Here is a 23,372-nt window from a genome sequence, read left to right as displayed (position 1 = left end):
TATCTCCACCTCTCCAGGCTCTTCTCAACCTGCTCACTACTCTCACCCCAAATCACAATATCATCTGCAAACATCATAGTCCAGGGAGACTCCTGTCTGACCTCGTCTGTCAACCTGTCCATCACCACTGCAAACAGGAAATGGCTCAGGGCCGATCCTTGATGTAGTCCAACCCTCACCCTGAACCAGTCTGTTGTTCCTACTGCACACTTCACTGCTGTCACACTGTCCTCATACATGTCCTGCACCACCCTCACATACTTCTCTGACACACCTGACTTCCTCATACAATACCACAACTCCTCTCTTGGCACCCTGTCGTACGCTTTCTCTAAATCCACAAATACACAATGCAACTCCTTCTGTCCTTCTCTATACTTCTCCATCAAAATCCTCAAAGCAAATAAGGCATCTGTGGTGTGCTTCCTCTGCATAAAACCATACTGTTGCTCACAGATGGTCACCTCTTCTCAGCCTGACTTCCACTACTCTTTCCCATAACTTCATGGTGTGACTGATCAACTTAATTCCCCTGTAGTTACTGCAGGTCTGCACATCTCCCTTATGCTTAAAGATCGGTACCAGCACACTCCTTCTCCATTCCTCAGGCATCCTCCCACCTTCCAGAATCTTGTTCAACAATCTGGCTAAAAACTCCACTGCCATCTCTCCTAAACATCTCCACGCTTCTACTGGTATGTCATCTGGTCCAACCGACTTTCAACTCTTCATCCTCTTAATCGCTGCTCTCACTTCCTCCTTACTAATCCGATCTACATCCTGCTTTACCAACTCCACATCATCCAACCTTCTCTCTCTCTGATTTTCCTCATTCATCAGCTGCTCAAAATACTCCCTCCACCTTCTCAACACACTCTCCTCACTAGTCAACACATTTCCCTCTCCATCCTTTATTGCTCTAACTTGCAGTACATCCTTCCCAGCTCGGTCCCTTTGCTTGACCAATCAGTATAAATCCTTTTCTCCTTCCTTAGTGTCCAACCTCTTATACAGCTCCTCATATGCCTTTTCCTTGGCTTTCGCCACATCCCTCTTTATCTGCTGCCGCATCTCCTTGTACTCCTGCCTACTTTTCTCATCACTCTGTCTATCCCACTTCTGTTTTGCCAACCTCTTTCCCCTAATGCTCTCCTGCACTTCCTCATTCCACCACCACATCTCCTTGTCTTGCTTTCTATTTCCAGATGTCACACCAAGTACTTTTCTAGCTGCCTCCCTTATCACTCCTGCAGTAGTTGCCCAATCATCCAACACCTCTTCACCACCACCAAGCCTCTGTCTGACCTCTTCCCTGAACCTCACACTACACTCTTCCTCCTTCAGTTTCCACCATCTTATTCTTCTTTCATTCCTCACTCTCTTCTTCTTCTTCGCCTCCAAAACCATCCTACAGACCACCATCCGATGCTGTCTAGCTACACTGTCCCCTGCCAACACCTTACAGTCTCCTTCAGGTTGCATCTCCTACACAGAAGATAATCCACCTGTGTGCACCTTCCTCCACTCTTATACGTCACCCTATGATCCTCCTTCATCTTAAAATAAGTGTTCACCACTGCCATTTCCATCCTTTTTAGCAAAATCTACCACCATCTGCCCTTCCACATTCCTCTCCTTAAAACCATACCTACCCATCACCTCCTCATCACCTCTGTTCCCTTCACCTACATGCCCATTAAAGTCTGCCCCAATCACCAATCGTTCTTTTCTAGGTACACCATCTACCACTTCATCTAATTCACGCCAGAATCTTTCCTTCTCCTCCATCTCACAGCCAACTTGTGGAGCATAGGCACTGATGACATTTATCATCATCCCTTCAACTTCCACCTTCATGATCATCACCCTATCAGAAACTCTCTTCACCTCCACTACACTCTTACTGTACTCTTCCTTCAGAATCACCCCTACACCATTTCTCTTTCCATCCACACCATGATAACAGTTTAAACCCCACCTCCAATGTTCCTGGCCTTACTCCCTTTCCACTTGGTCTCCTGAACACACAGCATATCTACCTTTCTCCTCTCCATCATATCAGCTACCTCTCTCCCTTTACCCGTCATAGTACCAACATTTAAAGTACCAACCCTAACCTCTACTCTCCTACACTGCTCCTTTCCCCGCCGTCTCTGTAGACGTTTTCCTCCTCTCCTTCTCCTTCTGCCAACAGTAGCCCAATTTCCAACGGTACCCTGTCGGCTAACGATATCTGTGGCGGTCGTTGTTAACCCGGGCCTCGACCGATCCGGTATAAAATTCTCATTTGTGATACGCATTTTTGATTTGGCACGTTTTACGCTGGATGCCCTTCCTAACGCAACCCTCCCCATTTACCCGGGCTTGGGACCGGCACTAAGAGTTCACTGGCTTGTGCATCCATAATGGCTGGGTTGTCTTCTGCTCTGTATCCAAATAGATTATAATTCAGCTCTGTTTGGTTTTATTGGTTGTAACACTTTATTTTTATTGGAAAGCTCCAATTTGCTAATAGTGTTGGATTAGGTCAGATGTAATCTGATCCTTGATCTGGAATTGTATGTCTTTTTTTTTTTTTTTTTTTTTTTATAATTATTTATTTTATTTAATCATGAAAGTATATCACATCTACTAAATGCATATAATGAAAGTTTTTTTTTTAAATATGCATTGTGATCGAAATGCCTACTTGTATCACATGCATCCTTTTTATTTATTTTTTAAATCAATGCATCACATTAACTTTTATTGCTATGCACTATGTGACTCTTGCCACCCCCAGTATTTACTGAGACACTAGGCTCACATACAAGTGGATCTAAAGACACGTCCTGCTAAGATCTTTGAGCAGTTCGACTCGATCGTGTTCTCCTGTCACTTAACCTGTTTCTTCTTCTTTCTAGGACGTACTCTGTTGGAGAGGTTTTTCCAGCAGCAGGAGAAGTCAGTGTGTGAAGATGAGGCGGAGAAGCTGTGCTCTCGGATCCTGGCTATGGGGCTCCTCCTGCCCTTCGGTGACTGTTTCGGAGAGCAGTTTGGAGGCAGCACTACCCACGTCACTCCACAGTTCAGCGTGAGTCTCTAATCATACTTAGTGGGCGGTTATATACTGTAGCATGCTAATCAGATCTGTGTTGACCATTTTTGAGAATAAGTAATGATTCAGCCTGAACATAATTGTTCTCATGCCAAGTGGTGCTGGTTACCTCAAGATGTTTGCGTTTGACCTTTGATAATTCTGCAGGTTTTGAGTTTGAGCTACTAGGGTAAAAAACACACGGTTTTCTCAAAGTGAGCTAGCCCAGCTGATTGAGTCAGTTTTGTGAAGAAGCGGATATCTGTAGGTTAATTGGTCAAAAATACAGGGTGACTGAGGGAAAGGGGATATTTTGGATTTCGAAGTTTGACCACCCTGGTCGTCGGCAATTGTTTGGAACCAGTGTGACCTTCTTTAGAACCTCTCGCTATTATTTAGAGTGGTGATAGTGTGGATTCTGCGCTAATGGATTTTTAGCACCACTACCAGTTAGGAGGAGGTGATTAGAGGGTATTTTACTATTAACGATACTGTAGCTAGACGGATCGTATTTGCCGATAACCGATTAGTTTTTAAAATGGATACTGTATAAAAAGCACTCCTTGTTAAAATAATACTGCATTTTATAACCAAATTAAAAAATACTGAATAATGAAAATGTGCTAAATAAATGAAATATGAATATACTGCAATATAAATAAAATTAGATAACAGCTCAACACAGCAATGATGCGTGCTGTGGAATGTAGCGGAGAGGTGCTCCTCACCAGTGGCAGACTTAGGCATGGGCGGCATCTTGTAAGGGGCATCATAGGGCGTCAAGACCCAGACACGTTTTTTTTTTTATTATTATTTATTTATTTATTTTATTTAAACTGTTTATTTGTAAGGTCACATCAATTATACCATGATTGTAGGTATTGTATTAATTGTAGCATTTAATAATTTGCTTATTTGGGATTTGGGTCATGTTGTGGTTCACCCTGAGCACCATTTTAGCTAAAAGTGCCACTGCTCCTCACGATGGAAACTACTGAAATTTATTTAATACTCTGTACAAAAGCCTTTGACTGCTCAAAGATGCCTACTGTATAGAGAAACTATTTGCATGCATTGCTCAGGTGTGGTTTTTGCCCATTCTTCCACATGAACCTTCTTCAAAATCTTGATTGTTCCATGGACCCCTTTTTATAAACTCTGATCTTTAGTTCTATCTATAGATTTTTAATAGGCTTCAAGTCGGGTGATTGCCTGGGCCATTTTAGCAGCTTTCTCTGAAACCAGTTGAGTGTTCTTGGCTGTGTGTTTGGGATTATTTTCTTGCTGAAATGTCCAACCTCCTTTCATTGTCATCATTTTGGTAGATGACAAGATGTTTATCAAGAATCTCAGTAAATTTTTCCATTCATACTTCCGTTAATTATATGAAGTTTGCCAGTACTGTATGCTAAACAAACGGCCCCACACCATGATGTTCCCACCTCCAAACTTCACTGTTGATATGGTGTGTTTGGGGTGATGTGCAGGGTCAGTTGTCCTCCAAACATGGTGTGTATTATGGCATCCAAAGAGTAAAATTATGGTCTCATTTGACCAGACTTTATTCTCCAAATAATTCACGGGCTTGTCCAAATGTTGTGCTTCAAACTTTAAATGAGCTTTGTCGTTTTTTTTTTTTAAACAATTGTACCTGCTAATTCCAGGTCTTACCGAAGCTCTCAAGTGGTCCTTGGCTCCTGGACAACTCTTCTGATATACTTTTCACTCATTTGTCAGAAATCTTTTGAGGAGCACCTGGTTATGGCCGGTTTATGGTAAAATTATGTTCTTTCCTCTTCTGGATTATGGCCCTAATAGTGCTCACTAGAACATTTTTAGATGTTTTGATATCCTTCTGTAACCAATGCCATCAGTATGTTTTGCAACAAGCTTGCGAAGGTCTTGAGAGAGCTCCGTGCTCTATTTCTTGTGTGACTCCTTAGTAATGGGACACCTTTATATAGGCCATTAACACCAGGCAGGACTGCTTTCTAATTACTGATTGATTTCAGCTGGTGTCTTGGCTTTTCATGCCCTTTCACCTCCCTTCCTTCATGTGTTTAATACTTTCCCCATGTGTCATTTCACATTATTATACAACTTTATTTATAGACATGTACAGTTTGATATCTTTGTATGTGTGGATTGCATGGGTTGTTACCAACATCTGGTAAAGATTTAATCTCAATAGCACCTTTAGAAATATATTTACTAAAAAAATTGTGACGTGTTCAATATTTTACAGATTGTGTGTGCATATATATGCATGTGTGTTTTTATTAAATTTTTGATCAAGGGAACAAAATGAACAAAAAGATCAAAGATTTGTTCTTTTTGATGAAGAACCAAGTCACTTAAATGATCTGATCTTCCTCTCACTGTTCTACGAGGTGTGGCCCAAAGTTTTTTATTATTTTGAGGTTGTTTATATGCTCATGGTCGTGAGGTTGATTTTAATAGTGAGTTAATGAATTGGTGACGTCACTGTGTTCTGGTTTAAACACACAGAAGTACTGTAATTTTTGGTTAGTTATTTATTTACACACCACATGTGTGGATAGTGGGGTCTGGGATTTTTGCCTGCACTTTCTGTACTTGTTCATGTTCCCTACGTTAGTTTCATAGCTTTGAACAGAAGCAACCTTGAGGTGTGTGTGTGTGTGTGTGAGTGAGAGAGGTGCAGTGTCAGTGCTGCAATGGCTTGCTCATTCGCATTTTGTGTTTTTATGTGAATAAGCAAAAAAAATAAAAAAGTGCAGATTAAATTATTTAGTTGAACACACTCGTGACCACTGGCTGAGATCATCACCTGTCTTAGAAGCCAAGCTGCAGAAAAGGCTGGTCTCAGGATGTGTTCAGAGCCCCTGCCTCATCTCCCTGTCATCTATTAGTTCACCCATTGTTTCTTCTTTTTTCTTGTGCCCCTGAGTAATTTGATTCTACTGCAGGATTCATTCTCTCTCTCTCTTCCCTTCCCCTTTTTTCTTCCTTTATTTCCTCCTTTCACTCTCTCACACACCCACACCCAGCTCTGGTGTTTTTTTACTGTTCAGTGGTTTAAACTCCTTTGTACCTGTCTGATTTTTATTTTTTATTTTTTGTTGAACCACAGAATTTAAAATGCGCTGATTGTTTCATGTGGAAATCTCCGCTCTGTTACTATGTACAGAAGGCCGGATGCTGCCACACGCAGTGTGTGGGAAGATGCAGAATGCAGGAAATGTTATTTTTAATACGGAATTGTAACGATGGCATGGGACAACTGGCATCTTCTGAGCCAGGACTAAGCTGTGTGTGGTTTCAATGCAAGGGCATGTGAATTTTCAGCAGATACGTCATATTTACTCTGTTGCTCTGCATGTAAGAGAATGAATAAGCTACCACGTCACCCGTTGTTGCTGTTCCTGCACAGCTGACAGCTTGTGCTGCGGGACGATGGTGCACCACCTCTGCCATCTACTGTGGATACGGCATTACTGCGCCCGGACGCACACCTACTGCATTGCTGCTCCACACTCGGCCCTTGGTGATAAACAGCAGTGTTTCCGAGAACATGGCTGGTGCTGCAGGGAGCCGTGTAATGGACTTGGTTCAGGACACGCTTTGCAAAGTATTGGATTTTGTGCGCGAGTCACTGCTCGTCGCCATTTCTGCTCACGGGGAGGAGAACGAGCAGCGTCTCGACGTGGCCTGGCTCCAACTCAAACGCACCATCTGCAGGACGTGCAGTCTGCTCCAACATCCGCAGGTTGGGAATGAAGAGTCGCAGCTGCTTTACCACATCCTTTAATTGTGCTGGAAATGATCATTTATTAAAGCAGGAACGATTTCTTTATTTTTTTTTTTCATGAAATTAATTAGATCAACTCCAATCAAGGAACAAATGTACCTTTTTTTTTTTTTTTTTTTCTTCAATATTTATTTGAAGGCACAGGAACATACTTGAATTGTAATAAGCTGTCCAGCATACTGCAAGTCCACTAAAACTTCCTAAATATTTGGTTAGATGAGCTGATTTTCAAAATGGATTTTTATGGCATACTATTAACATACTTCAGCATAAACTATTTAAAAACTACTTTCCAGCAACCACCTGTTGCTGAGTGGGAGCTCAGTAGATTCAAGGCCCAGTATCGCCAAGCTCCCACTTTTGTTCCCTTGAGCGAGACCCTTAACCCTCTGTGCTCCAGGCGGGAGAAGGTAGGCCACTAATATTAGTCTGAATATACACCTGTTTCTAGGGGGCGCTGTCGTCCGCCGCAAGTTGCAGTTTGTTTTTCAGGGGGAAAATGTTAAAATAGGATTACAAATCTTAGAAACAATGTGCTGATCTTGGTTGCACTTATAACCAGACGAAGCTTCATTTGTGCCTTAAGGGATTAGGGTTTATTTCAGCAGGGGCATTTTAGGTGTAATTAATGCACATGGAGACCCACCTGTGTTTTGGGTAAATAAATGTAACCTAACGTATCGCAACCAGTGTATTGTGATGCGTATCGTATCACCAGATTCTTCCAGATACAGTCCTAATGCTAGTTAGTATTCCATTGCTTTTAGATAAGTAAAATAGTGTGTTTAAAGCTGTAGGTTTGATCAGATAATGAATGTTATGACATTGAGTGAGTATCATGCAGTTCTTCCCTGACTGGTTGGGTTTCTGTACAGATTATAAGATGATCATCAGGCTGGTTGACATGGCTGATTTTACTCCTCTCATTCATTCTCTTGATGCTTTTTCGCTTGCGTTCATTTGCACAAATAATAAATGATAGCGGTCACTAATGGATACTTGTGGATGAGTGTGTTTGGAAAATCTTTCCTCAGCCTCAGGGTGCAGCTGAGTGGAGCATCTGGCCTTTTCTTTCTCTTTCATCCTTTTAGTTTTGTCATACCGACACTCTCCGTTTGGTGTTTTTTTTTTTTTTTTTTCTCTCCCCTCGTTTGTTCCTTCGTGATTGTAGTTTCTCTTCTACTCTTAAGCTGACGTCACTCACCGATGCTGTGAAACTTTCGAAATGCTTCGTTATAAATGCGGGTGTAACGCTGCACAAAATTCATGGTTTGGTACGAACCTCAGTTTGGAAGTCACGGTTCTGTTCAATTTCTGTATAGTTAGGAGGAGGAAACACAAAACATAAAATTGCTTGTCGTTTTTTTTTTTTTTTAAACAACGTAGTTTCTTACATTTGTGAACATCAACAGTTTACATTTTGAAAACAATTTTAAATAAAATGCCTGCTTGGTTAAATAGTATATTCAATATTTTATAAAAAAAAATTTAAAATATATAATTACATTTCATTCATTTTATTATATTGATTAACTCAAGTAATCAATTAAATTTGCTTAAATTTAATAATAAATATAGAATTTTAAATGAAAAGAAAATAAATAATAGTTTACATTTGTTAAGACCCCATTTGGGTAATACAGATGTGTGTTTGTGTTGGATTTAATGTTTCAAATTCCCTGGAATTGTCAGGATTTTTCTCCTTAAAATTAAAATTAAAATTATGGATGGAAAAAAGGTCTAAACCCTCAGCAGCTCAATTCAGGAAAAAATAGAAAAGAAGTAGGGGAACACCTACAAAAGATTAAGGTGTGTATGCGACACTATCTATAGTGTGGGTTTGATGAAATGGGCTAATACTGTAACTGTATATCACTTGGGTTATGCTGTGTTGCCTGCTAATTATAGACAATTGTAGAGCTCAGAAATGTGTCCCAATGTGTTGAGTGCTCTGAGAATGTTTTACTCATCCAGTGACTGAAGCTGAAGCAGAGAGGAGATTTTCAAAGCTGAAACTAAACAGGGGAGGTGTTGGGTCATGGTGTGTTTCATCCAGGGCCTCATTTAAGTGAGACCCACCATTGCTGGTATCTACTTATCACCAACATACAGTTCATTGTCAGTTCAACATCAAGCAGAAAATTTAAAGAATTAATGATGTAAGAAACTCTTGCCAGTTAATTAAGCAAAGAGACTTATGATCAAAATTTTAAAAGGAAAATTATAAACATAATAAATTATAGTACATTGGATACTTGAGTAAATCTGAAGGCAAATATTTATGTACTTTTTCCCAAGTAAATGTTTAAAGGGAGCATTTTTTTTCTTATGAATTATTTTACCTGCTGTATCTCTACTTTAACACAACTACATGTTTCGTGTACTTTGTCCAACACTGATATTGCGGAGCAGGAAAAAATAAACATTTCTTTTTATATCTTAATCATTCACAAAAACTCTCTGTGAAGGAGTCCCAACTATCATTGAGTTTTAATAAGATTTTTAAAGGGAAAGTTTATAGGACTGTGGTGAGACCTGTGATGTTGTATTGCAGTGGTCCCCAACCCCGGGGCCGCAGACTGGCACTGGTCTGCGGGTCAATTGGTACCGGGCCGCACAGAAAGAATACATAATTTACATTATTTCTGTTTTATTTATTATCTGATTCTGAACAATGTTTTATTTTGGAAAATGACCAGATTCCCTCCGTCACATCGGTCTATGACTCACTCTTGATGCATGTCAAGATGCCTTGGTCATGTCTTACCTCCATCTGCTACCTTCTTGAAGGGGCTCCGGCCTCTACATAATACATTACCGCTAAATTCAAACCCCCAAGCGAGCAAAATAAACAAAAAACACCACAGTGGATTCATGTTTATTTAGAAATATTTAGAAAATACCAGTTTTTATGTCGTATCATTTTATTTTGTTGCATTTATCCGCCACACCTTAAAGGCTGGTCCGTGAAAATATTGTCCAACGTTAAACCGGTCCATGGCACAAAACAGTTTGGGGACTGCTGTTGTATGGTTTGGAGACAGTGGCACCTCCAGCTCTGCCTCCTGTCTTTTTGTTAGAGTTGAAGATGCGATGTTCAATAGGACTGACGAGTACGGACAGAATTAGAAGAGTTTATTAGAGGGACGGCGCATGTAGGACGTTTTGAAAACAAGGTGAGGGAGGTGAGATTGAGATGGTTTGGACATGTGCAGAGGAGGGACACTGGGTATATCAGTAGAAAAATGCTCAGTATGGAGCTACCAGGAAGGAGTAAAAGAGGAAGACCATGGAGGAGGTTTATGATGTGGTGAGAGACATTCAGGTGATTTGGTTTGAAAGAGACAAAGGCTGAGGGCAGGGTGGTATGGAGACTGATGATCTAGGGTTAACCTAGAACAATATTACAGTATAATGGTTGTGACACAAGGAACTAGTTTTTTTCAATAACCTAAAGCAGCTGTCCAAATTTTGGAAACACTTAATATTTGATCATTTTATGAAATGAGAAATTCATGTTTATATGCAAAAACACAAGAATTAGACAGTGACTGTCTGGAAGACATTTCTCTGGACAGGTTAGTCTAAATTTGAAGTTTTTGACTCTAATAGAAGCGCATTTGTAAGAGAGTACAGGAGAGATGATGTCAGCAGACTGCCTCACACCAATACTCCAACATGGAGGTGGAAGCTTAATGATTTGGGGTGGTTTTGTGATTCACATTTTGTCCTCAAAAAAAATGGACAAGTGTAAGGATTTGAGCACGTTTGAAAAATTGTGACGTCTAGACGACTGGGTCAGAGCCACTTTTAAAAACTGCAGCTCTTGTGGGATGTTCCTGTGTGCAGTGTTCATTATCTATCAAAAGTGCTCCAAGAAAGGAACAGTGGTGAACCAGCGACAGGGTTCTTGGTGGCCAAAGCTCATTGATGCATGTGTGCATGTGGGGAGCAAAGGCTGGCCCGTGTGGTCTGATCCAACAGACGAGCTCCTGTAGCTCAAATTTTTGTTTTGGCAGCAAAACCCAGGACCAACACAATATAAGGCAGCTGGTCATATTACTGTTCGGATGTCAATGATTTTGCAATTCTCTCTTATCTGACGGCTTCACCCTGTCTTTCTTTGTGTAGCAAGATCAGCTGTACACCTGGGCCCCCGTGAGTCAGCCCCCCCTGTCACTGGAGCACTTTGAGGGCAGTTTACCGGGACACATCAAGTCCTTTTGGCCTCCACCTCGACTCGATACCGACGAGAGACCAGGACTCAAGTACACTGAAGCAGGTACATGTGTAAACAAGCACTCACCTCCTATGTTCCTATGTCTCACAGATGCATTATGGAATTTCAGGCATATACAGGGAATGTGGAACAAAACAATATATGCTTCTTCCTTATCCACTTGTATGATGAATCTCCCTTTCCCTCCCCATGCTGGTTATCTTCTCTAATGTGCTGTCACTTTTTTTTTCCTCTTTTATTTATTTATGCAGTCTGATTTATTAAGTCTTATTGAACTGCCCTGTCACCTTACCATCTTGTCTTTTGAGTCCTTGTCTGCTTTTCTCTGTCTCCCCCCCCCCCCCACCCCCCTCTCTGTCACTTTGAATATTTTTCTGTCCATATCTCTCGTTCTCTTTCTGCCTGTCTTGTCTTTTGTCTTACACTCTCCTGTCTCAGTCTCTTTCCTATGTCTAATTGTCTTTCCCAGCCTCTGTTTCACTCCATCTTCCTCAGTCTGTCTCTCTTACTGTCCCACTCTTTCATTGCCTCTGTCTCTCCCTCTGTCTCTCAATCTCTCCTGTGCTCTTCCTGTCTCTTGGTCTCTTCCTTTGTCTCAGCCTCTCTCCCTCTGTCACTCAATCTCTTCCTGCCTCTACTCTCTTCCTTTGTCCCAGTGTGTCAACTTTCTCAAACTCATTCCCTTTGTTGCTTAATCTTTCCTTCTCTCTTCCTGTCTCTAAGCTTGATTGTCATACTCTCTCTGTCTTTTGGTTATTCTCCATTCTGTCTTCATCCCCCACCTGCATGTTAAAGACTTTTGTTAGCACTTACATATTTATGCAGCATGGAAGAGAACACGAAGGTGAGAGGAAATAAAAATAGTCGTGCTTAAATATGCAAAGACACATTTTTGTGTAAATGTGCTGGGAGCCGTTTGAGCAGAAGCAGCGCTCTGACTGTAGCTGTTGCAGCTATGAAAAAGGAATTTTTTTTTGTTTGTTTATTTTTAGGGTAGATTTAAAAGTCTAAACTGTATTTTCTTCCTTACTTTGCATTTAAACCAATAGAGGATGATGAAGGTAAGTAACTTTTCCTGGAAAAAAATAAATCACTTATGTTCTTGTTTCTGTTCCTGGCTTACAGTGGAAAGCACTCGGTGCTGACACTTCATTCTTCACTTATTGTTTTGTTTTTGTTTTATTTGACTATGGGGTTTACATCGGTGTTTGACTTGCAATTGGAAATGAGTCCGAAAACAATGACAGAACTGCCTCTTTGTTCTGTCTCGTTATTACTTTGAAGTGTTCAGAACATAAAGAAGGACTGGTTTATTAATGCGTAAATACAAATCTAACAGTATGTGGTGTTTTTTTTTTTTTTTTTTTTTTTTTTTTTTTTTTTAAATAGTCCTACTAACACTCCATTCCATTGATCCTCTTGGTCTCTGAGTGTCATCAGGCTGTCACGTGTAACGGAGCAAAATTACATTTGAAGCTAAACACTAATCAACATTTATTCAAATTACTCACTTTATTTAACATTCAAAAATTGGTAAATGTAAACTTTAAAAAAAAAATATTTTTGACACCCAAACCTTTTCTCCACACACTCGCCTGACTCCCACCCACAGAAGATCCTGACTGTGTGAATGCAGCGTCTTTCATCCATTTTTATAGTATTTTGTCTGCCGCTTCTCCTCATGGTGTAGTGTTTTTTTACGATTCTGAAAAAATGAATTCACTTTTAGCTGTGTGTCTGTGTCTGTGTCTGTGTCTGTGTCTGTGTCTGTGTCTGTGTCTGTGTCTGTGTCTGTGTCTGTGTCTGTGTGTGTGTGTGTGTGTGTGTGTGTGTGTGTGTGTGTGTGTGTGTTTTTTTACAGAACACCAAGCTATTGTGTTGAGCCTAAAGAAACAACAGCAGGAGGAAGTTCATGAGATTCAGGTACATCACATTTTTGTCAGTTTTATGAAAATGATTTACAACCACACATCAAGTCGTTTATGATAATTATGTGATTGTTTAGATTTTATAACTTGGTGACCTTTTCTTTTCATCTCTGTACTGATGAGTCAATATGTGCGTAATTTGCTTAATTTTATACACTAACTTTACCGTTTTTGCCTCGCGTTTGCACGTTCTTGACACTTAAAGGGGCTCAGAAGATCACAACACTTTTAATTGAACATTGGGAGGTGAAACTCGTACATTAGCAACATCGGATTTAATCATGCAGAGTCATATCTCTCTCTCTCGCTCTACTCACAAGTCTCTCTGTTCTTTTCCAAATCCATATCAATGTTCTCACAGTATTCTCTCCACATCTTATTTAAAGTTAAAGTACATCATTTATAACTTAAATTGTTACATTAAATACATTTTATTAAATGTTTAAAAATTATGCATTGCGATACAAATGGCAACTTGTATCCGATGCAGTTTTTTTAAATCGACGCATCACATCGTTAATTTTTATGCCGACGCACCGATGCGGATCTGTGAATCTTAAAATCCCCAATAAAAAAGTAGTAATCAATAATGGTGCACTACATATGAATCATTTTGTATTACGCCAGTAGAGGGCAGTGTCCGTATAGTTTTTGAGTATTAAAGCAGTTTATTTTTGGTGGACTGGAACTGGCCGTTTGGATTCAAATCAAAGCATGAAATCAGATTGACTTTGCATCTGTTTCAATTTGCTACTTTCCTGAATGATCTGTAGAGTTTATTGGTGTCATTCTACAGGCAGCAGAGATCTCCCATGATGTTCCTTTTATTTGGAATTGAACGTCTTTAAAAAAAAATATATATATATTTTATTTTAATAATCGTGCTGGAAAATATGGCATGTCAAACACACCAAAAAAAAACAGAGTATGATATGATCGTACAACATTGGCCACAGTATTCACAAGCCTGACATCACAATCGCTCAAAAAACGCAATCGAATAGAACAAGATATTTCAATAATCAAGGTAGATTACAAGCTTTCATTTTTTTAAATCGAAAACATGTCGGTGTACAAATGCGTTTCGAGCCTTTTTACTCCAATATAAATATGCCAACAAAATATTCTACTAGCATTATTTTAAAATGAACATGTTTCAGGGTAATGTCATATTTTAGGTTTTTGATAATTTTCAAATGCAACCAGGACCTGGTTGTACAGTGCAGTGTTTGAACCGATGTGTGGGTCTGTTGTGAAACATTTACCAACCAGTGTACAAGAGATAATATTCATGGGAAGATTTGTATTTAAATTAATTTCTTTTTATTGAACGACTGGTTTACTTGTACTGTATGAGAGAGAAAGGGCTGAGGGGCATATGGCTGTGTCAAGAAGTTCATGATGGGCTAAAAATTACATTTATTTTTACATTTTTGTCATTTTTTTTTCTTATTTTTTTTATTTAGCTTTTTGATTAGTGAAATTTAATATTTTGGATTAACACTGTATTATTGTGATTTGTCTATATAAAAATAATCATAAAAAATAATGAGAAAATAGAACATCAGTTCATCATTACCTTTACAAAGTCCATTTTTATTTTTCAAATTAAAATGATTTGACCAATTGGGAAATAAAGAAACTAAAAAGTAGCCATTGCTTATGTACAGTAGCGAAGTACATTCACTCAAGTTGGAAGCACAAACAACTAAACAAGCAGGCCAGGCAGTTACCGCTAATCTGATTTTAATCCCTTTCAGAAAGATTTGTTCATAATCATTTTCCCCTTCAGGCCATTTTCTCAACGCATACATTTCTCACCCATGTAAAAGGGGATGTAAATATCACTCTGAGCAATATTGCAGCATAACTAAAGAGTGCAGTGTTCTGTCTCCTGGCTACATTCAGGAGATGATTAGCAGGCTGGGGCCCAGCTGGAAGTCTGGGGTACCCAGTGCTGCAGGCCCTTTGGGCAGAATTAGGCCGATTGCCCTTCAAGGACACACTGGGAACTGCTTTTGTGTGTGTAATTATTACTTTTTTCCCCCCTACTCTTAGAGAGTGGCCCTAAATGAGCTTCACCAAAACATTTAGCCACCATGTTGACAGTACGGCATACAAGTTTCTTCACTAGGGATTAGCATCGAGTTTACTGGACTAGGCAAAGGTGGTACCGATTTTTACTTTGAATTGTTTGGCTCGAGTGTATATTACATATTCCTTCCGAAAGTCTCCGTTTCTCATAAACCTCCTCTACCAGTGCATGAGCCAGAATGAAAAAGTTCAAGTGGATCTTGTTTTACAAGGGGTTAAGTTGTGTCAAGGGGTTATGTTGTTACAGTTGTCATACGTGCTGTCTATATAGCTGTCTTAAACCCAGCAGGATGTGCGGTTCTAGTTATATACAGATTCTTCTCTTTTTTTCAGGAAGAGTCCGTGCTGAATACTGTGCGCCTGAAGCAGGAGCATGTGACTGTCATTCAGCAGCTGGAGCAGACGATCGAGGACCTGCGCAGCAAGATCGCAGAGTTGGAGAGGCAGCAACACCCTCTGCCGGACCACGAGGTCACGACTCAGGAGCAGGAGTGTGGAGAGGACACGAGTTTCTTGCCGGATGTGTGCCATGTGGATCTGCAGACAGAGACCTGTGCCCTGCTTGCATTAGAGGCCAAATCAGTGCAGACATCCCCTACAAATGAGATCTTTATGTTCAAAGTGCCTTCTTCAGAGCAGGGTGGCTCTGAGCAACCTGTGCCCCCTCCATGCAAGCAGTCACTTGAGACAACAACAGAATCGCAGCCAGCAGGGACTGGTTCTCCTAAAACAGTACCGTTTGTGTGCATGTGTCAACAGCAATCGCAACAATGGCCCCCTCCTCCTCCTCCACCGCCATTGCCTGGTTGCCTTCCATCTTTACCTGCAGTCCACCCATCTTTCCATCCCCCCTTAGAGACTTCTATTCACCAACCCCAGCCTGCTACAAGTCTACCTCCAGCACCACCCCCTCCACCACCCCCTCCACCTTTACCTGGCCAAACATTCTTACCTCCACCACCACTGCCTCCTTTACCAGGGTCACTAGTTCCACCTCCTCCACCTTTGCCTGGCCAAACATTGCATCCACCACCTCCTCCTCCTTTACCAGGGTCAGTTTTTCCACCTCCTCCACCACCCCCTCCACCTTTGCCTGGCCAAGCGATGATGCCACCACCCCCTCCACCGCCACCCTTGCCTGGAGCAGGTGCTCCACCACCACCACCGCCACCCTTGCCTGGAGCAGGTGCTCCACCACCACCACCGCCACCCTTGCCTGGAGCAGGTGCTCCACCACCACCACCGCCACCCTTGCCTGGAGCAGGTGCTCCACCACCACCACCGCCACCCTTGCCTGGAGCAGGTGCTCCACCGCCTCCACCGCCACCCTTGCCTGGAGCAGGTGCTCCACCGCCTCCACCTCCCCTCCTTCTCCAAGGTGCCTGCTCATTCACCCCACCCAGCAGTTTGGGATCTCTGCCTCCTCCACTTCCATATGGACTGTTTGCTCTGGCTTCAGCCCAGGAGAAGACTCCTCGAAAAGAGGTGGTGGAGCCACCACACCCCATGAAGCCTCTATACTGGACTCGCATCCAGCTCCATGCTAGAAAGTAACCCTCAACCTGCTTTCATGTCTCACTAGCTGAAAGTTGTTCTGTGGTTTGTAGTTGCATACGTTGGTGTTCTAGTGCCACGTAAAAAAAAACCAACCCATCTTAGATTACAAGAATAAAGTAGAAATTACAAGAATAAAGTCTTCGCTTTGCCACTGTTGCACTGGTTTGTTGCCATAGTATTAGTATTATCCTTAGAGGGCGCTATTGCTCAAATGCAGGTTAAAATTAATAACCTATCAAAGTTAACAGCATAAATTTGTACATCAGCGTCCACTGTTCATTAAAAGGTAATGCGAGTACTCGACTTTACTCTGGACTTTGTTCTCCCAGTGCCACGACTTTCTCATAATGTCTGTTATTCTCGTAATTTCGACCTTGTTCTCGTAGGTGCTATGAATTTATTCTCGTATTTTCGGCTCTATATTCTCGTAGTTCTACAATTCTTAGATTTATTGTAATTTTTTTTTTTTTTACGTGCCACTAAAACGCCGCTATAATATACAGACCATCTTTGGCATAACGTGAAATGTTATAGCAGGGCCCATGAATATAAAGTGGCAGACGCATTACATTGTGCTTTTATTTCTATGCAGATCAGTGCATTATTGTTCAGTAATAAAGTTTTTAGGGCTGATGATTATTCTGTTTAGGTTGTATTGGGATATTATGAGCTTTATTTTGATACTACTGCAGTAAACCTATGGTGTTTAGCAGCCGAAATGAGGATGCACCAATCCACAAATAAGTAGACGTGCTGTCCTTCTGGCAATCCGAAGTACTGACTCGTGTATCAGATTGGATTAGACTTAATTTCAGACCTTTTTTTTTTTATTTATCATATTCCTATCCAGCCTTTCAAAGTTAAACACGAAGTTGTTGCTGTTGGTGTTATTGTGATGTTAGTATCAGATCTCTGGTTTGAGTATCATAATCCCAGTTGAAAAATGTTGTCTCTATATCTGGTTTCTTTTAGAGAAGTGAATCCTTCGATTTGGGATAAAATTGAAGAGCCCTCAGTGAATTTTGAGGAGTTTGTGGAACTCTTCTCCAAAACTGCAGTGAAGGAGAAGAAAAAACCCCTCTCGGACACCATCACCAGGTCTAAGACCAAACAGGTGAGGCTGAAATAAGCAGTGGTGGACTGTAGCACTTTATTGAAGTATTTCCATTTACTTTCAATTATTTCACTATTAAAAGCATTGAAATGATTTTTTACTCCTCTACATTTTGCAAAATCAACCGTTCGCTTTCATTTGAGTGGATAGAAACCGGTCAAAAACTGGTCAAACGCGCAGCAAGTCACCAATCAGCGCACTCTGTTTTCAACTTGTTTTGATCTACTTATCACCGACATACAGTTCAGCATCAGTTCAACAGCAAGCAGAACATTTAGAGAGGAATAAATAACGGAATCCTCTTACTCTAACTCTTAGTCGCAACACCCGTGACCTTATTTGCAAGTAGTTGAAAAGGTTTTGGGCTCATGATTTAAATTAATATCAGTGTTTTAATATTCTATGAATAGATTGGTGTGTTAAGAGTAAGTCATTCGAGTCTTTTCACATAAACCAAGTTGATTAAGCAAAGAGTCATGTGAGAGAAATTATAATAGTAAAATTATAGCCATAATAATTCATAGTACTTTGGGTGCTTTGAAGGCAAATACTTTCTATCAAATTAATGTTTAAGGTGAGCACTTTTACTGGAGCAGAATTCTGGAGTGTATCTCTACTTTAACTACATGGTTTGTTTTCAGATATAGATGAGATATAAAAGCAGTTTTTCATGGATGAATGACCTTAGTCACAAAAACCAATACCGTTTAAATAAAAACTAAATTAAATCGAATCTACCCAATTACAAATTTGTATTAGTCGGTGCTACTTGCTCTTCTCACCTGACAGTTTTTCTGCTGCAGGCTCGGTCTGTCTTTTTAATTTGAGTTTGTGTTTAACGTTAATGTTTAGTTTTGGCAGTAAACTGGCTTCTTGCTTTCACTGCCTTCTTTCCACATCTCCGGCTTCTCGAGCTGTCCTTGTAGAAATAAATCAACGCCCAGATGGCGTCCGACGTTACAAGGTCCTTGATCGCTAAATCAACAAAGGAGCTCTGGAACTCGCCGATGACCAACAAGTCCACATCATTTATTCCATCTGTTTGGATAAAATCAACAAAAGGGGGGAAAAAGCGGCATTGATTTGTGATAAAAGCATCTGTTTGTTGGAAGTATTCACTTGTACAACCCGTCAACCAAGCAAGTCAGCCCGTGCTGATAGTGTCCACATCACTCAGCCATCTGTTTGTAGACAGTATCTGCATGCATCGGTGCTATCCGTGAAGTACTTTTCCCCTTCGTGGCCTTTTGCCTTGAGCCAGAATGAATATGTATAGCTTTTCCAATCATTTCGGTTTGCAGATGGTGTCTGGAGAGCTTCACTCACCCGTTAGTGGGCACGCTGACCCATCTAACTCTTCCAGTCCGCATTCCCGGAACTTACCACACCTCAGACAGGGTCCCCTTGGGCTGTGGATGCACCTTGGGGGAGTGGTAAAGCACCGGTCACGGCACTGTGAAAGCATGCATACAATTAATGTTGGTTTTTTTTTTTATCTTTATTTTCTTTGAAGTTTAAACAATTCCGAAGAGCAGTTTTCCAGAATCAGAATTTGTCTTTCACACCCTAGTGGAGGTTTCTGAGATGACCGCATTGCCTGGAGCGAAAGAGGCATGGTTGTGGATTTCAGGAAGCAAAGCCTGTAGTTGGGACTTAAGTGCGGTGCGTGCAAACGGCGAGCTCGGCTTCCTCAGGTTAATAGCACAACTGTATTGGGTCCAGATGATGAAACTGACACTCGAATGTTTCCACGGTAATAAGAGTGCTCGCGTGGTCATTAGGGAACTCGCTGTGGACCGGCGCGCCGTCTGAGAATCTGCATACGCACGCACCCGGAATTCATCTCGATTGCCAGAAGAGCAGCTTAGCAGACTCTGAAGCCTCATCAAAGGTTGCGGCAAAAAATGTCTGGCCAGCAATGTCTTTTATAGCGACCCCTCTGCCTCGCTGTTCATATTGCTGTATTAATAATAATAATAATAATTGCAGCAATAATTAATGCATATCCGTTCTTCCCCACATTTTAGCGATGTGCGACAAAAAAAAAAATTATATCTTGATTTTTTTGGAATTTTATCCAATTATCGATAGCGATAATTAAACAATATTTTGCGGCGGTTATCGTGCTGAAATCTTAAGGATTACCGTGGCTTTTTCGTGGATATTCTTCAGATTCTGTGTGGTGGTCAGCTCACAGCAGTGTCGGAGATTAATCTTTTCCCTGAAGATTTTTTTTTTTTTACTAGGGCTGTCATAATTAACGCGCTAATAACGAGTTATGCGAATTTTGTTTAATGCGAATTTTGTTTTAGCTGCACTAATTTTTATTAACACGGTGTGCGTTTCTGTATGACTATTTTTATAAAATAAATTGGAGGCAGTCAACGCAACACACGTATTCATGACGTCGTTTGTTCACTTGAAATCATTTTTAATCACTAAACATTTGTTTTACTGATGCGCCAAGTCTCAAATCAAACACCAAAATCCAACATGATTCGCACATGCGCCAATTAAATCCTGTAGTTTCTGTAATTTAAAACGCCATAATTAAAACATTTCCAAGAAAATTTTGTCTTTGTGCTCGATGTTGAGTTTGGATTCATTAATAATAAACATACATTTGCATGAAGCATCCATATTAGGCCATACCCGTGTTGACTAGAGTACAGTAAAACCCTGTTGTACAAGCATAATTCGTTCTTGAAAATTGCTCGTAGGTCCATTTGCTCGTACGTTCGAACTGATTTCCCCCTTAAGAATGAATGTAAGTGATTTAATCCGTTCCGAGACCTCATTGGATCGCTTATTTCTGCAGTATTTGTAGCCTATTTTAAAAAACACGTACACCGCAAATTATCGTAATTATCATAATTTAACACTTACTCATGTGGTAGTGGTTGATTGCGAGTGTGAGGCGCGCACCATGCTCATAACCTCCTCGGTTACCATGGTAATTCTATTTACTTTCGTTTACACAGCACCATCACTGATTTACTTGGAAAACATTTTTCAAGATTTTTAGTGAAATAAAAGTATAAAACTAAAGAAAGTTAAGTTTTTGCTGCACTGAACAACGAGAGCGACCGAGCGATACGTCAACTAAGCAACTGATGCTTCCCTCCGCCGAAAACGGGGAACCGGCAGCGTAGTCATTTGAAGTACATTCAGAACAGATACAAATGTTGCGATTAATCGTGAATTAACTCATTGCGATCATTCATGATTTAATGTTTTGATCGATTAAAAGCCCTAATTTTGGACATTTTCTTTTACTTTTATTAAGCCTTTTTTTTTTTTTTTTTTTTTTTTTTTCCAAATTCTTACATTTAATCAGTCAACTAGAATAAGAAGACATTTTGGATGTTACCAAGCAAATTAAATGGGTATTTTCTAAAATCATAAATATAAATTTAATTTGCCATTAATTGCTGATTTCTGGAGACAAAAAAAAGTGCGATATTGATTAACTACATAAAATGATATTAATGTACAGATTTTCTTCCGCATATTTAAAATTAATTCTAAATGCAGTTGAACAGACTGAACACGCTTTACTTCCACTAGACTTTATCACGTAAGGTATGCGTGCGTTCTGTAGGCGTGTTTTGTCTTTAATGAAGGCGAACACTTTAGTAATTTCTACATAGTACGTTTTAAATCTTTGACCCGACAAACGAAAGAGCTCTGGAAAAATGCATGCACGGTGTGTTGTGGTGAATTTCAGTTCTCACGGTTCATCCATAGGTCACAGAGACCCTGTCTGAGGTGGGGTGCAGACTGGGAAAGTTGACCATCACCAGTAAGACTGGGTCACCCTAATGCATAGAAGCCGTTTTAAAATACAGGTCCTCGAGTTACGGTTATGGTTCAACTTGCGTTTTTTTCGGTCTGACAATGACGAAAAGATTGTAATAATGTTTTACGTGCAGCATTTGAATTTTTGTGCGATATGTTGGGACACTGCCAGGATCTTCACAACTCCTACCTTGTGAGATGCCTTGCTCACACCATCACTCGACAGTTCTTTTGTCTCGGTGTTGGAGCGTTTTATTTTTTTCTGTGTTTTTGGTGTTGCAAATCCCAGTTTTAGCTCGTCCTCCTTTTTATCTCAGTCGCCGTACACTGGAACAGAGTGCGTCCAGCTCCGCCCTCCACTCATGAACTGGCGCTCATCTATGCGCCTGCTATCACGTACATACTGTATATACTTTAGAGTTTATACCTTGCGCTAGTGTAGATTGCACTGTTTTGTTAAATGATATACTGTAATGTTATATCAATTAATTTATAAATTACAGAAAACTACCTTATACTGATCACCGTTCTTCAAGACCCCTGGGTAGGAAAGGCCATGTCTCGACTTACGATGTTTTCAAGTTACAAATTGGCGATCGGAACACATTTCACAGTATCTCAGGATCTATCTGTATTAAGATTAAGAGGAAAAGAAGTATAAAAAAAACATGCAAAATCATTGATGTATATCTGAAGTTCTAAAAGAAATCCCAAATTTGTGCACCTAAGTATTTTGGAGTTTGAAGGTTTCCTGCTTTTCTCACTCTGGGAGCAAAAGCAGAGTGTGTGTTAGCTTCCTAACAAAACAAAAAAATAGAGAATTTTAGTGTGCTGCAAAAATGACGTGACCAGTATAAAGCAGCTTTCCATTTCACCTTTTTCCAAAAATACATTGTGTTTCGCCATCAGACACACACATGCTCACATCATCCAATCTGCTGTTGACTTTAATACACAAACACGTTTTATTTGGAGCCATATTCTAGCAGTGTGCCAATGGTGCAACTTGGCAATTCATTAGACCACAATGCATCAGTCTGTCAGCTTGGCCTGTTGTCAAGCTGCCAGTCTGGTGCACTTTCACAGCTTGTCTTTTGATTGTTGCCTCTAAAACTGAGGGAATGTGTTCGAGGGTAACCGGTGGTTAGTGGTTTTAAGAGAACACACTTTTCCGAAAGTGTGATGCTTGTGTTGAATGGATTCAATAATCAAAACATTATTCAATGAAGTCGCCACCATGAGATGAATTGTTCATCATGACAAACAGAAATGCAGCTCGAGAGCTTACCCATCTCGTCTAGTATTGCTTCTAAATATCAAAACATTCCAGTATAAGGTTTAAGACTTCACCTCGCGCTCGATTGATCTGTACGGTTTGCGGATCAGGTTTTTTGTTTTCCGTCTGCGAGCTTCCGACAGCTGAACTCTGCGCAGATGTGGCCGCGGCGAGTCTGCGGTTTAATAAGGCAGAGGAGGGTGTTCCTTGGGAGCACAGTTATGAGCGGCAGAGTGTTTTTGTGTTGCTGCTTGAAATGCTGTGGCGTCTGTGGCTGCTTTGTTCAGTCGGGTTCTCGTGTCTGCAGGGTGAAAGAGACTCTGCTTCTGCTCCCAGACTGGGGAAAAGCGGTTTTCCTTAATCAAAATACTAAGGTGCACAGATTTCGGATTTCATTTAGCACTTCAGATACAACATGCACCAAATGTTTTTGCCCATTTCCTATACTTCTTATACTATTATGATGAAAATCCTAATAGATTCCTGTAATCCGATGCTC

At 40.5% G+C, this 23,372-nt stretch overlaps 1 protein-coding gene across 3 annotated transcripts in view; it reads left to right on the top strand.

Moving 5' to 3' along the window:
• Nucleotides 1-23,372, top strand: part of fmn2b (formin 2b) — a 98,223-nt gene that overhangs the window by 8,553 nt on the left and 66,298 nt on the right. For 2 of the 3 annotated variants that reach the window (XR_014536039.1, XM_083556377.1), the window contains exons 2-6: nucleotides 2,904-3,073; nucleotides 10,998-11,148; nucleotides 12,968-13,029; nucleotides 15,462-16,678; nucleotides 17,658-17,799. Coding sequence is in view for 2 of the 3 variants with exons in the window: in XM_083556377.1 (XP_083412503.1) it covers nucleotides 2,904-3,073; nucleotides 10,998-11,148; nucleotides 12,968-13,029; nucleotides 15,462-16,678; nucleotides 17,658-17,799 (1,742 nt within the window). In the remaining variant the exon portion in view is untranslated. The remainder of the gene's footprint in view (nucleotides 1-2,903; nucleotides 3,074-10,997; nucleotides 11,149-12,967; nucleotides 13,030-15,461; nucleotides 16,679-17,657; nucleotides 17,800-23,372) is intronic. The other variant, XM_083556378.1, reaches the window with a different exon arrangement.

Source organism: Silurus aristotelis (assembly GCF_946808225.1).
Source record: "Silurus aristotelis genome assembly, chromosome: 12".
Lineage (NCBI taxonomy): Eukaryota > Metazoa > Chordata > Actinopteri > Siluriformes > Siluridae > Silurus > Silurus aristotelis.
Note: the sequence above shows the minus strand (reverse complement) of the source record. Positions and strands in the feature narration are given on the sequence as shown.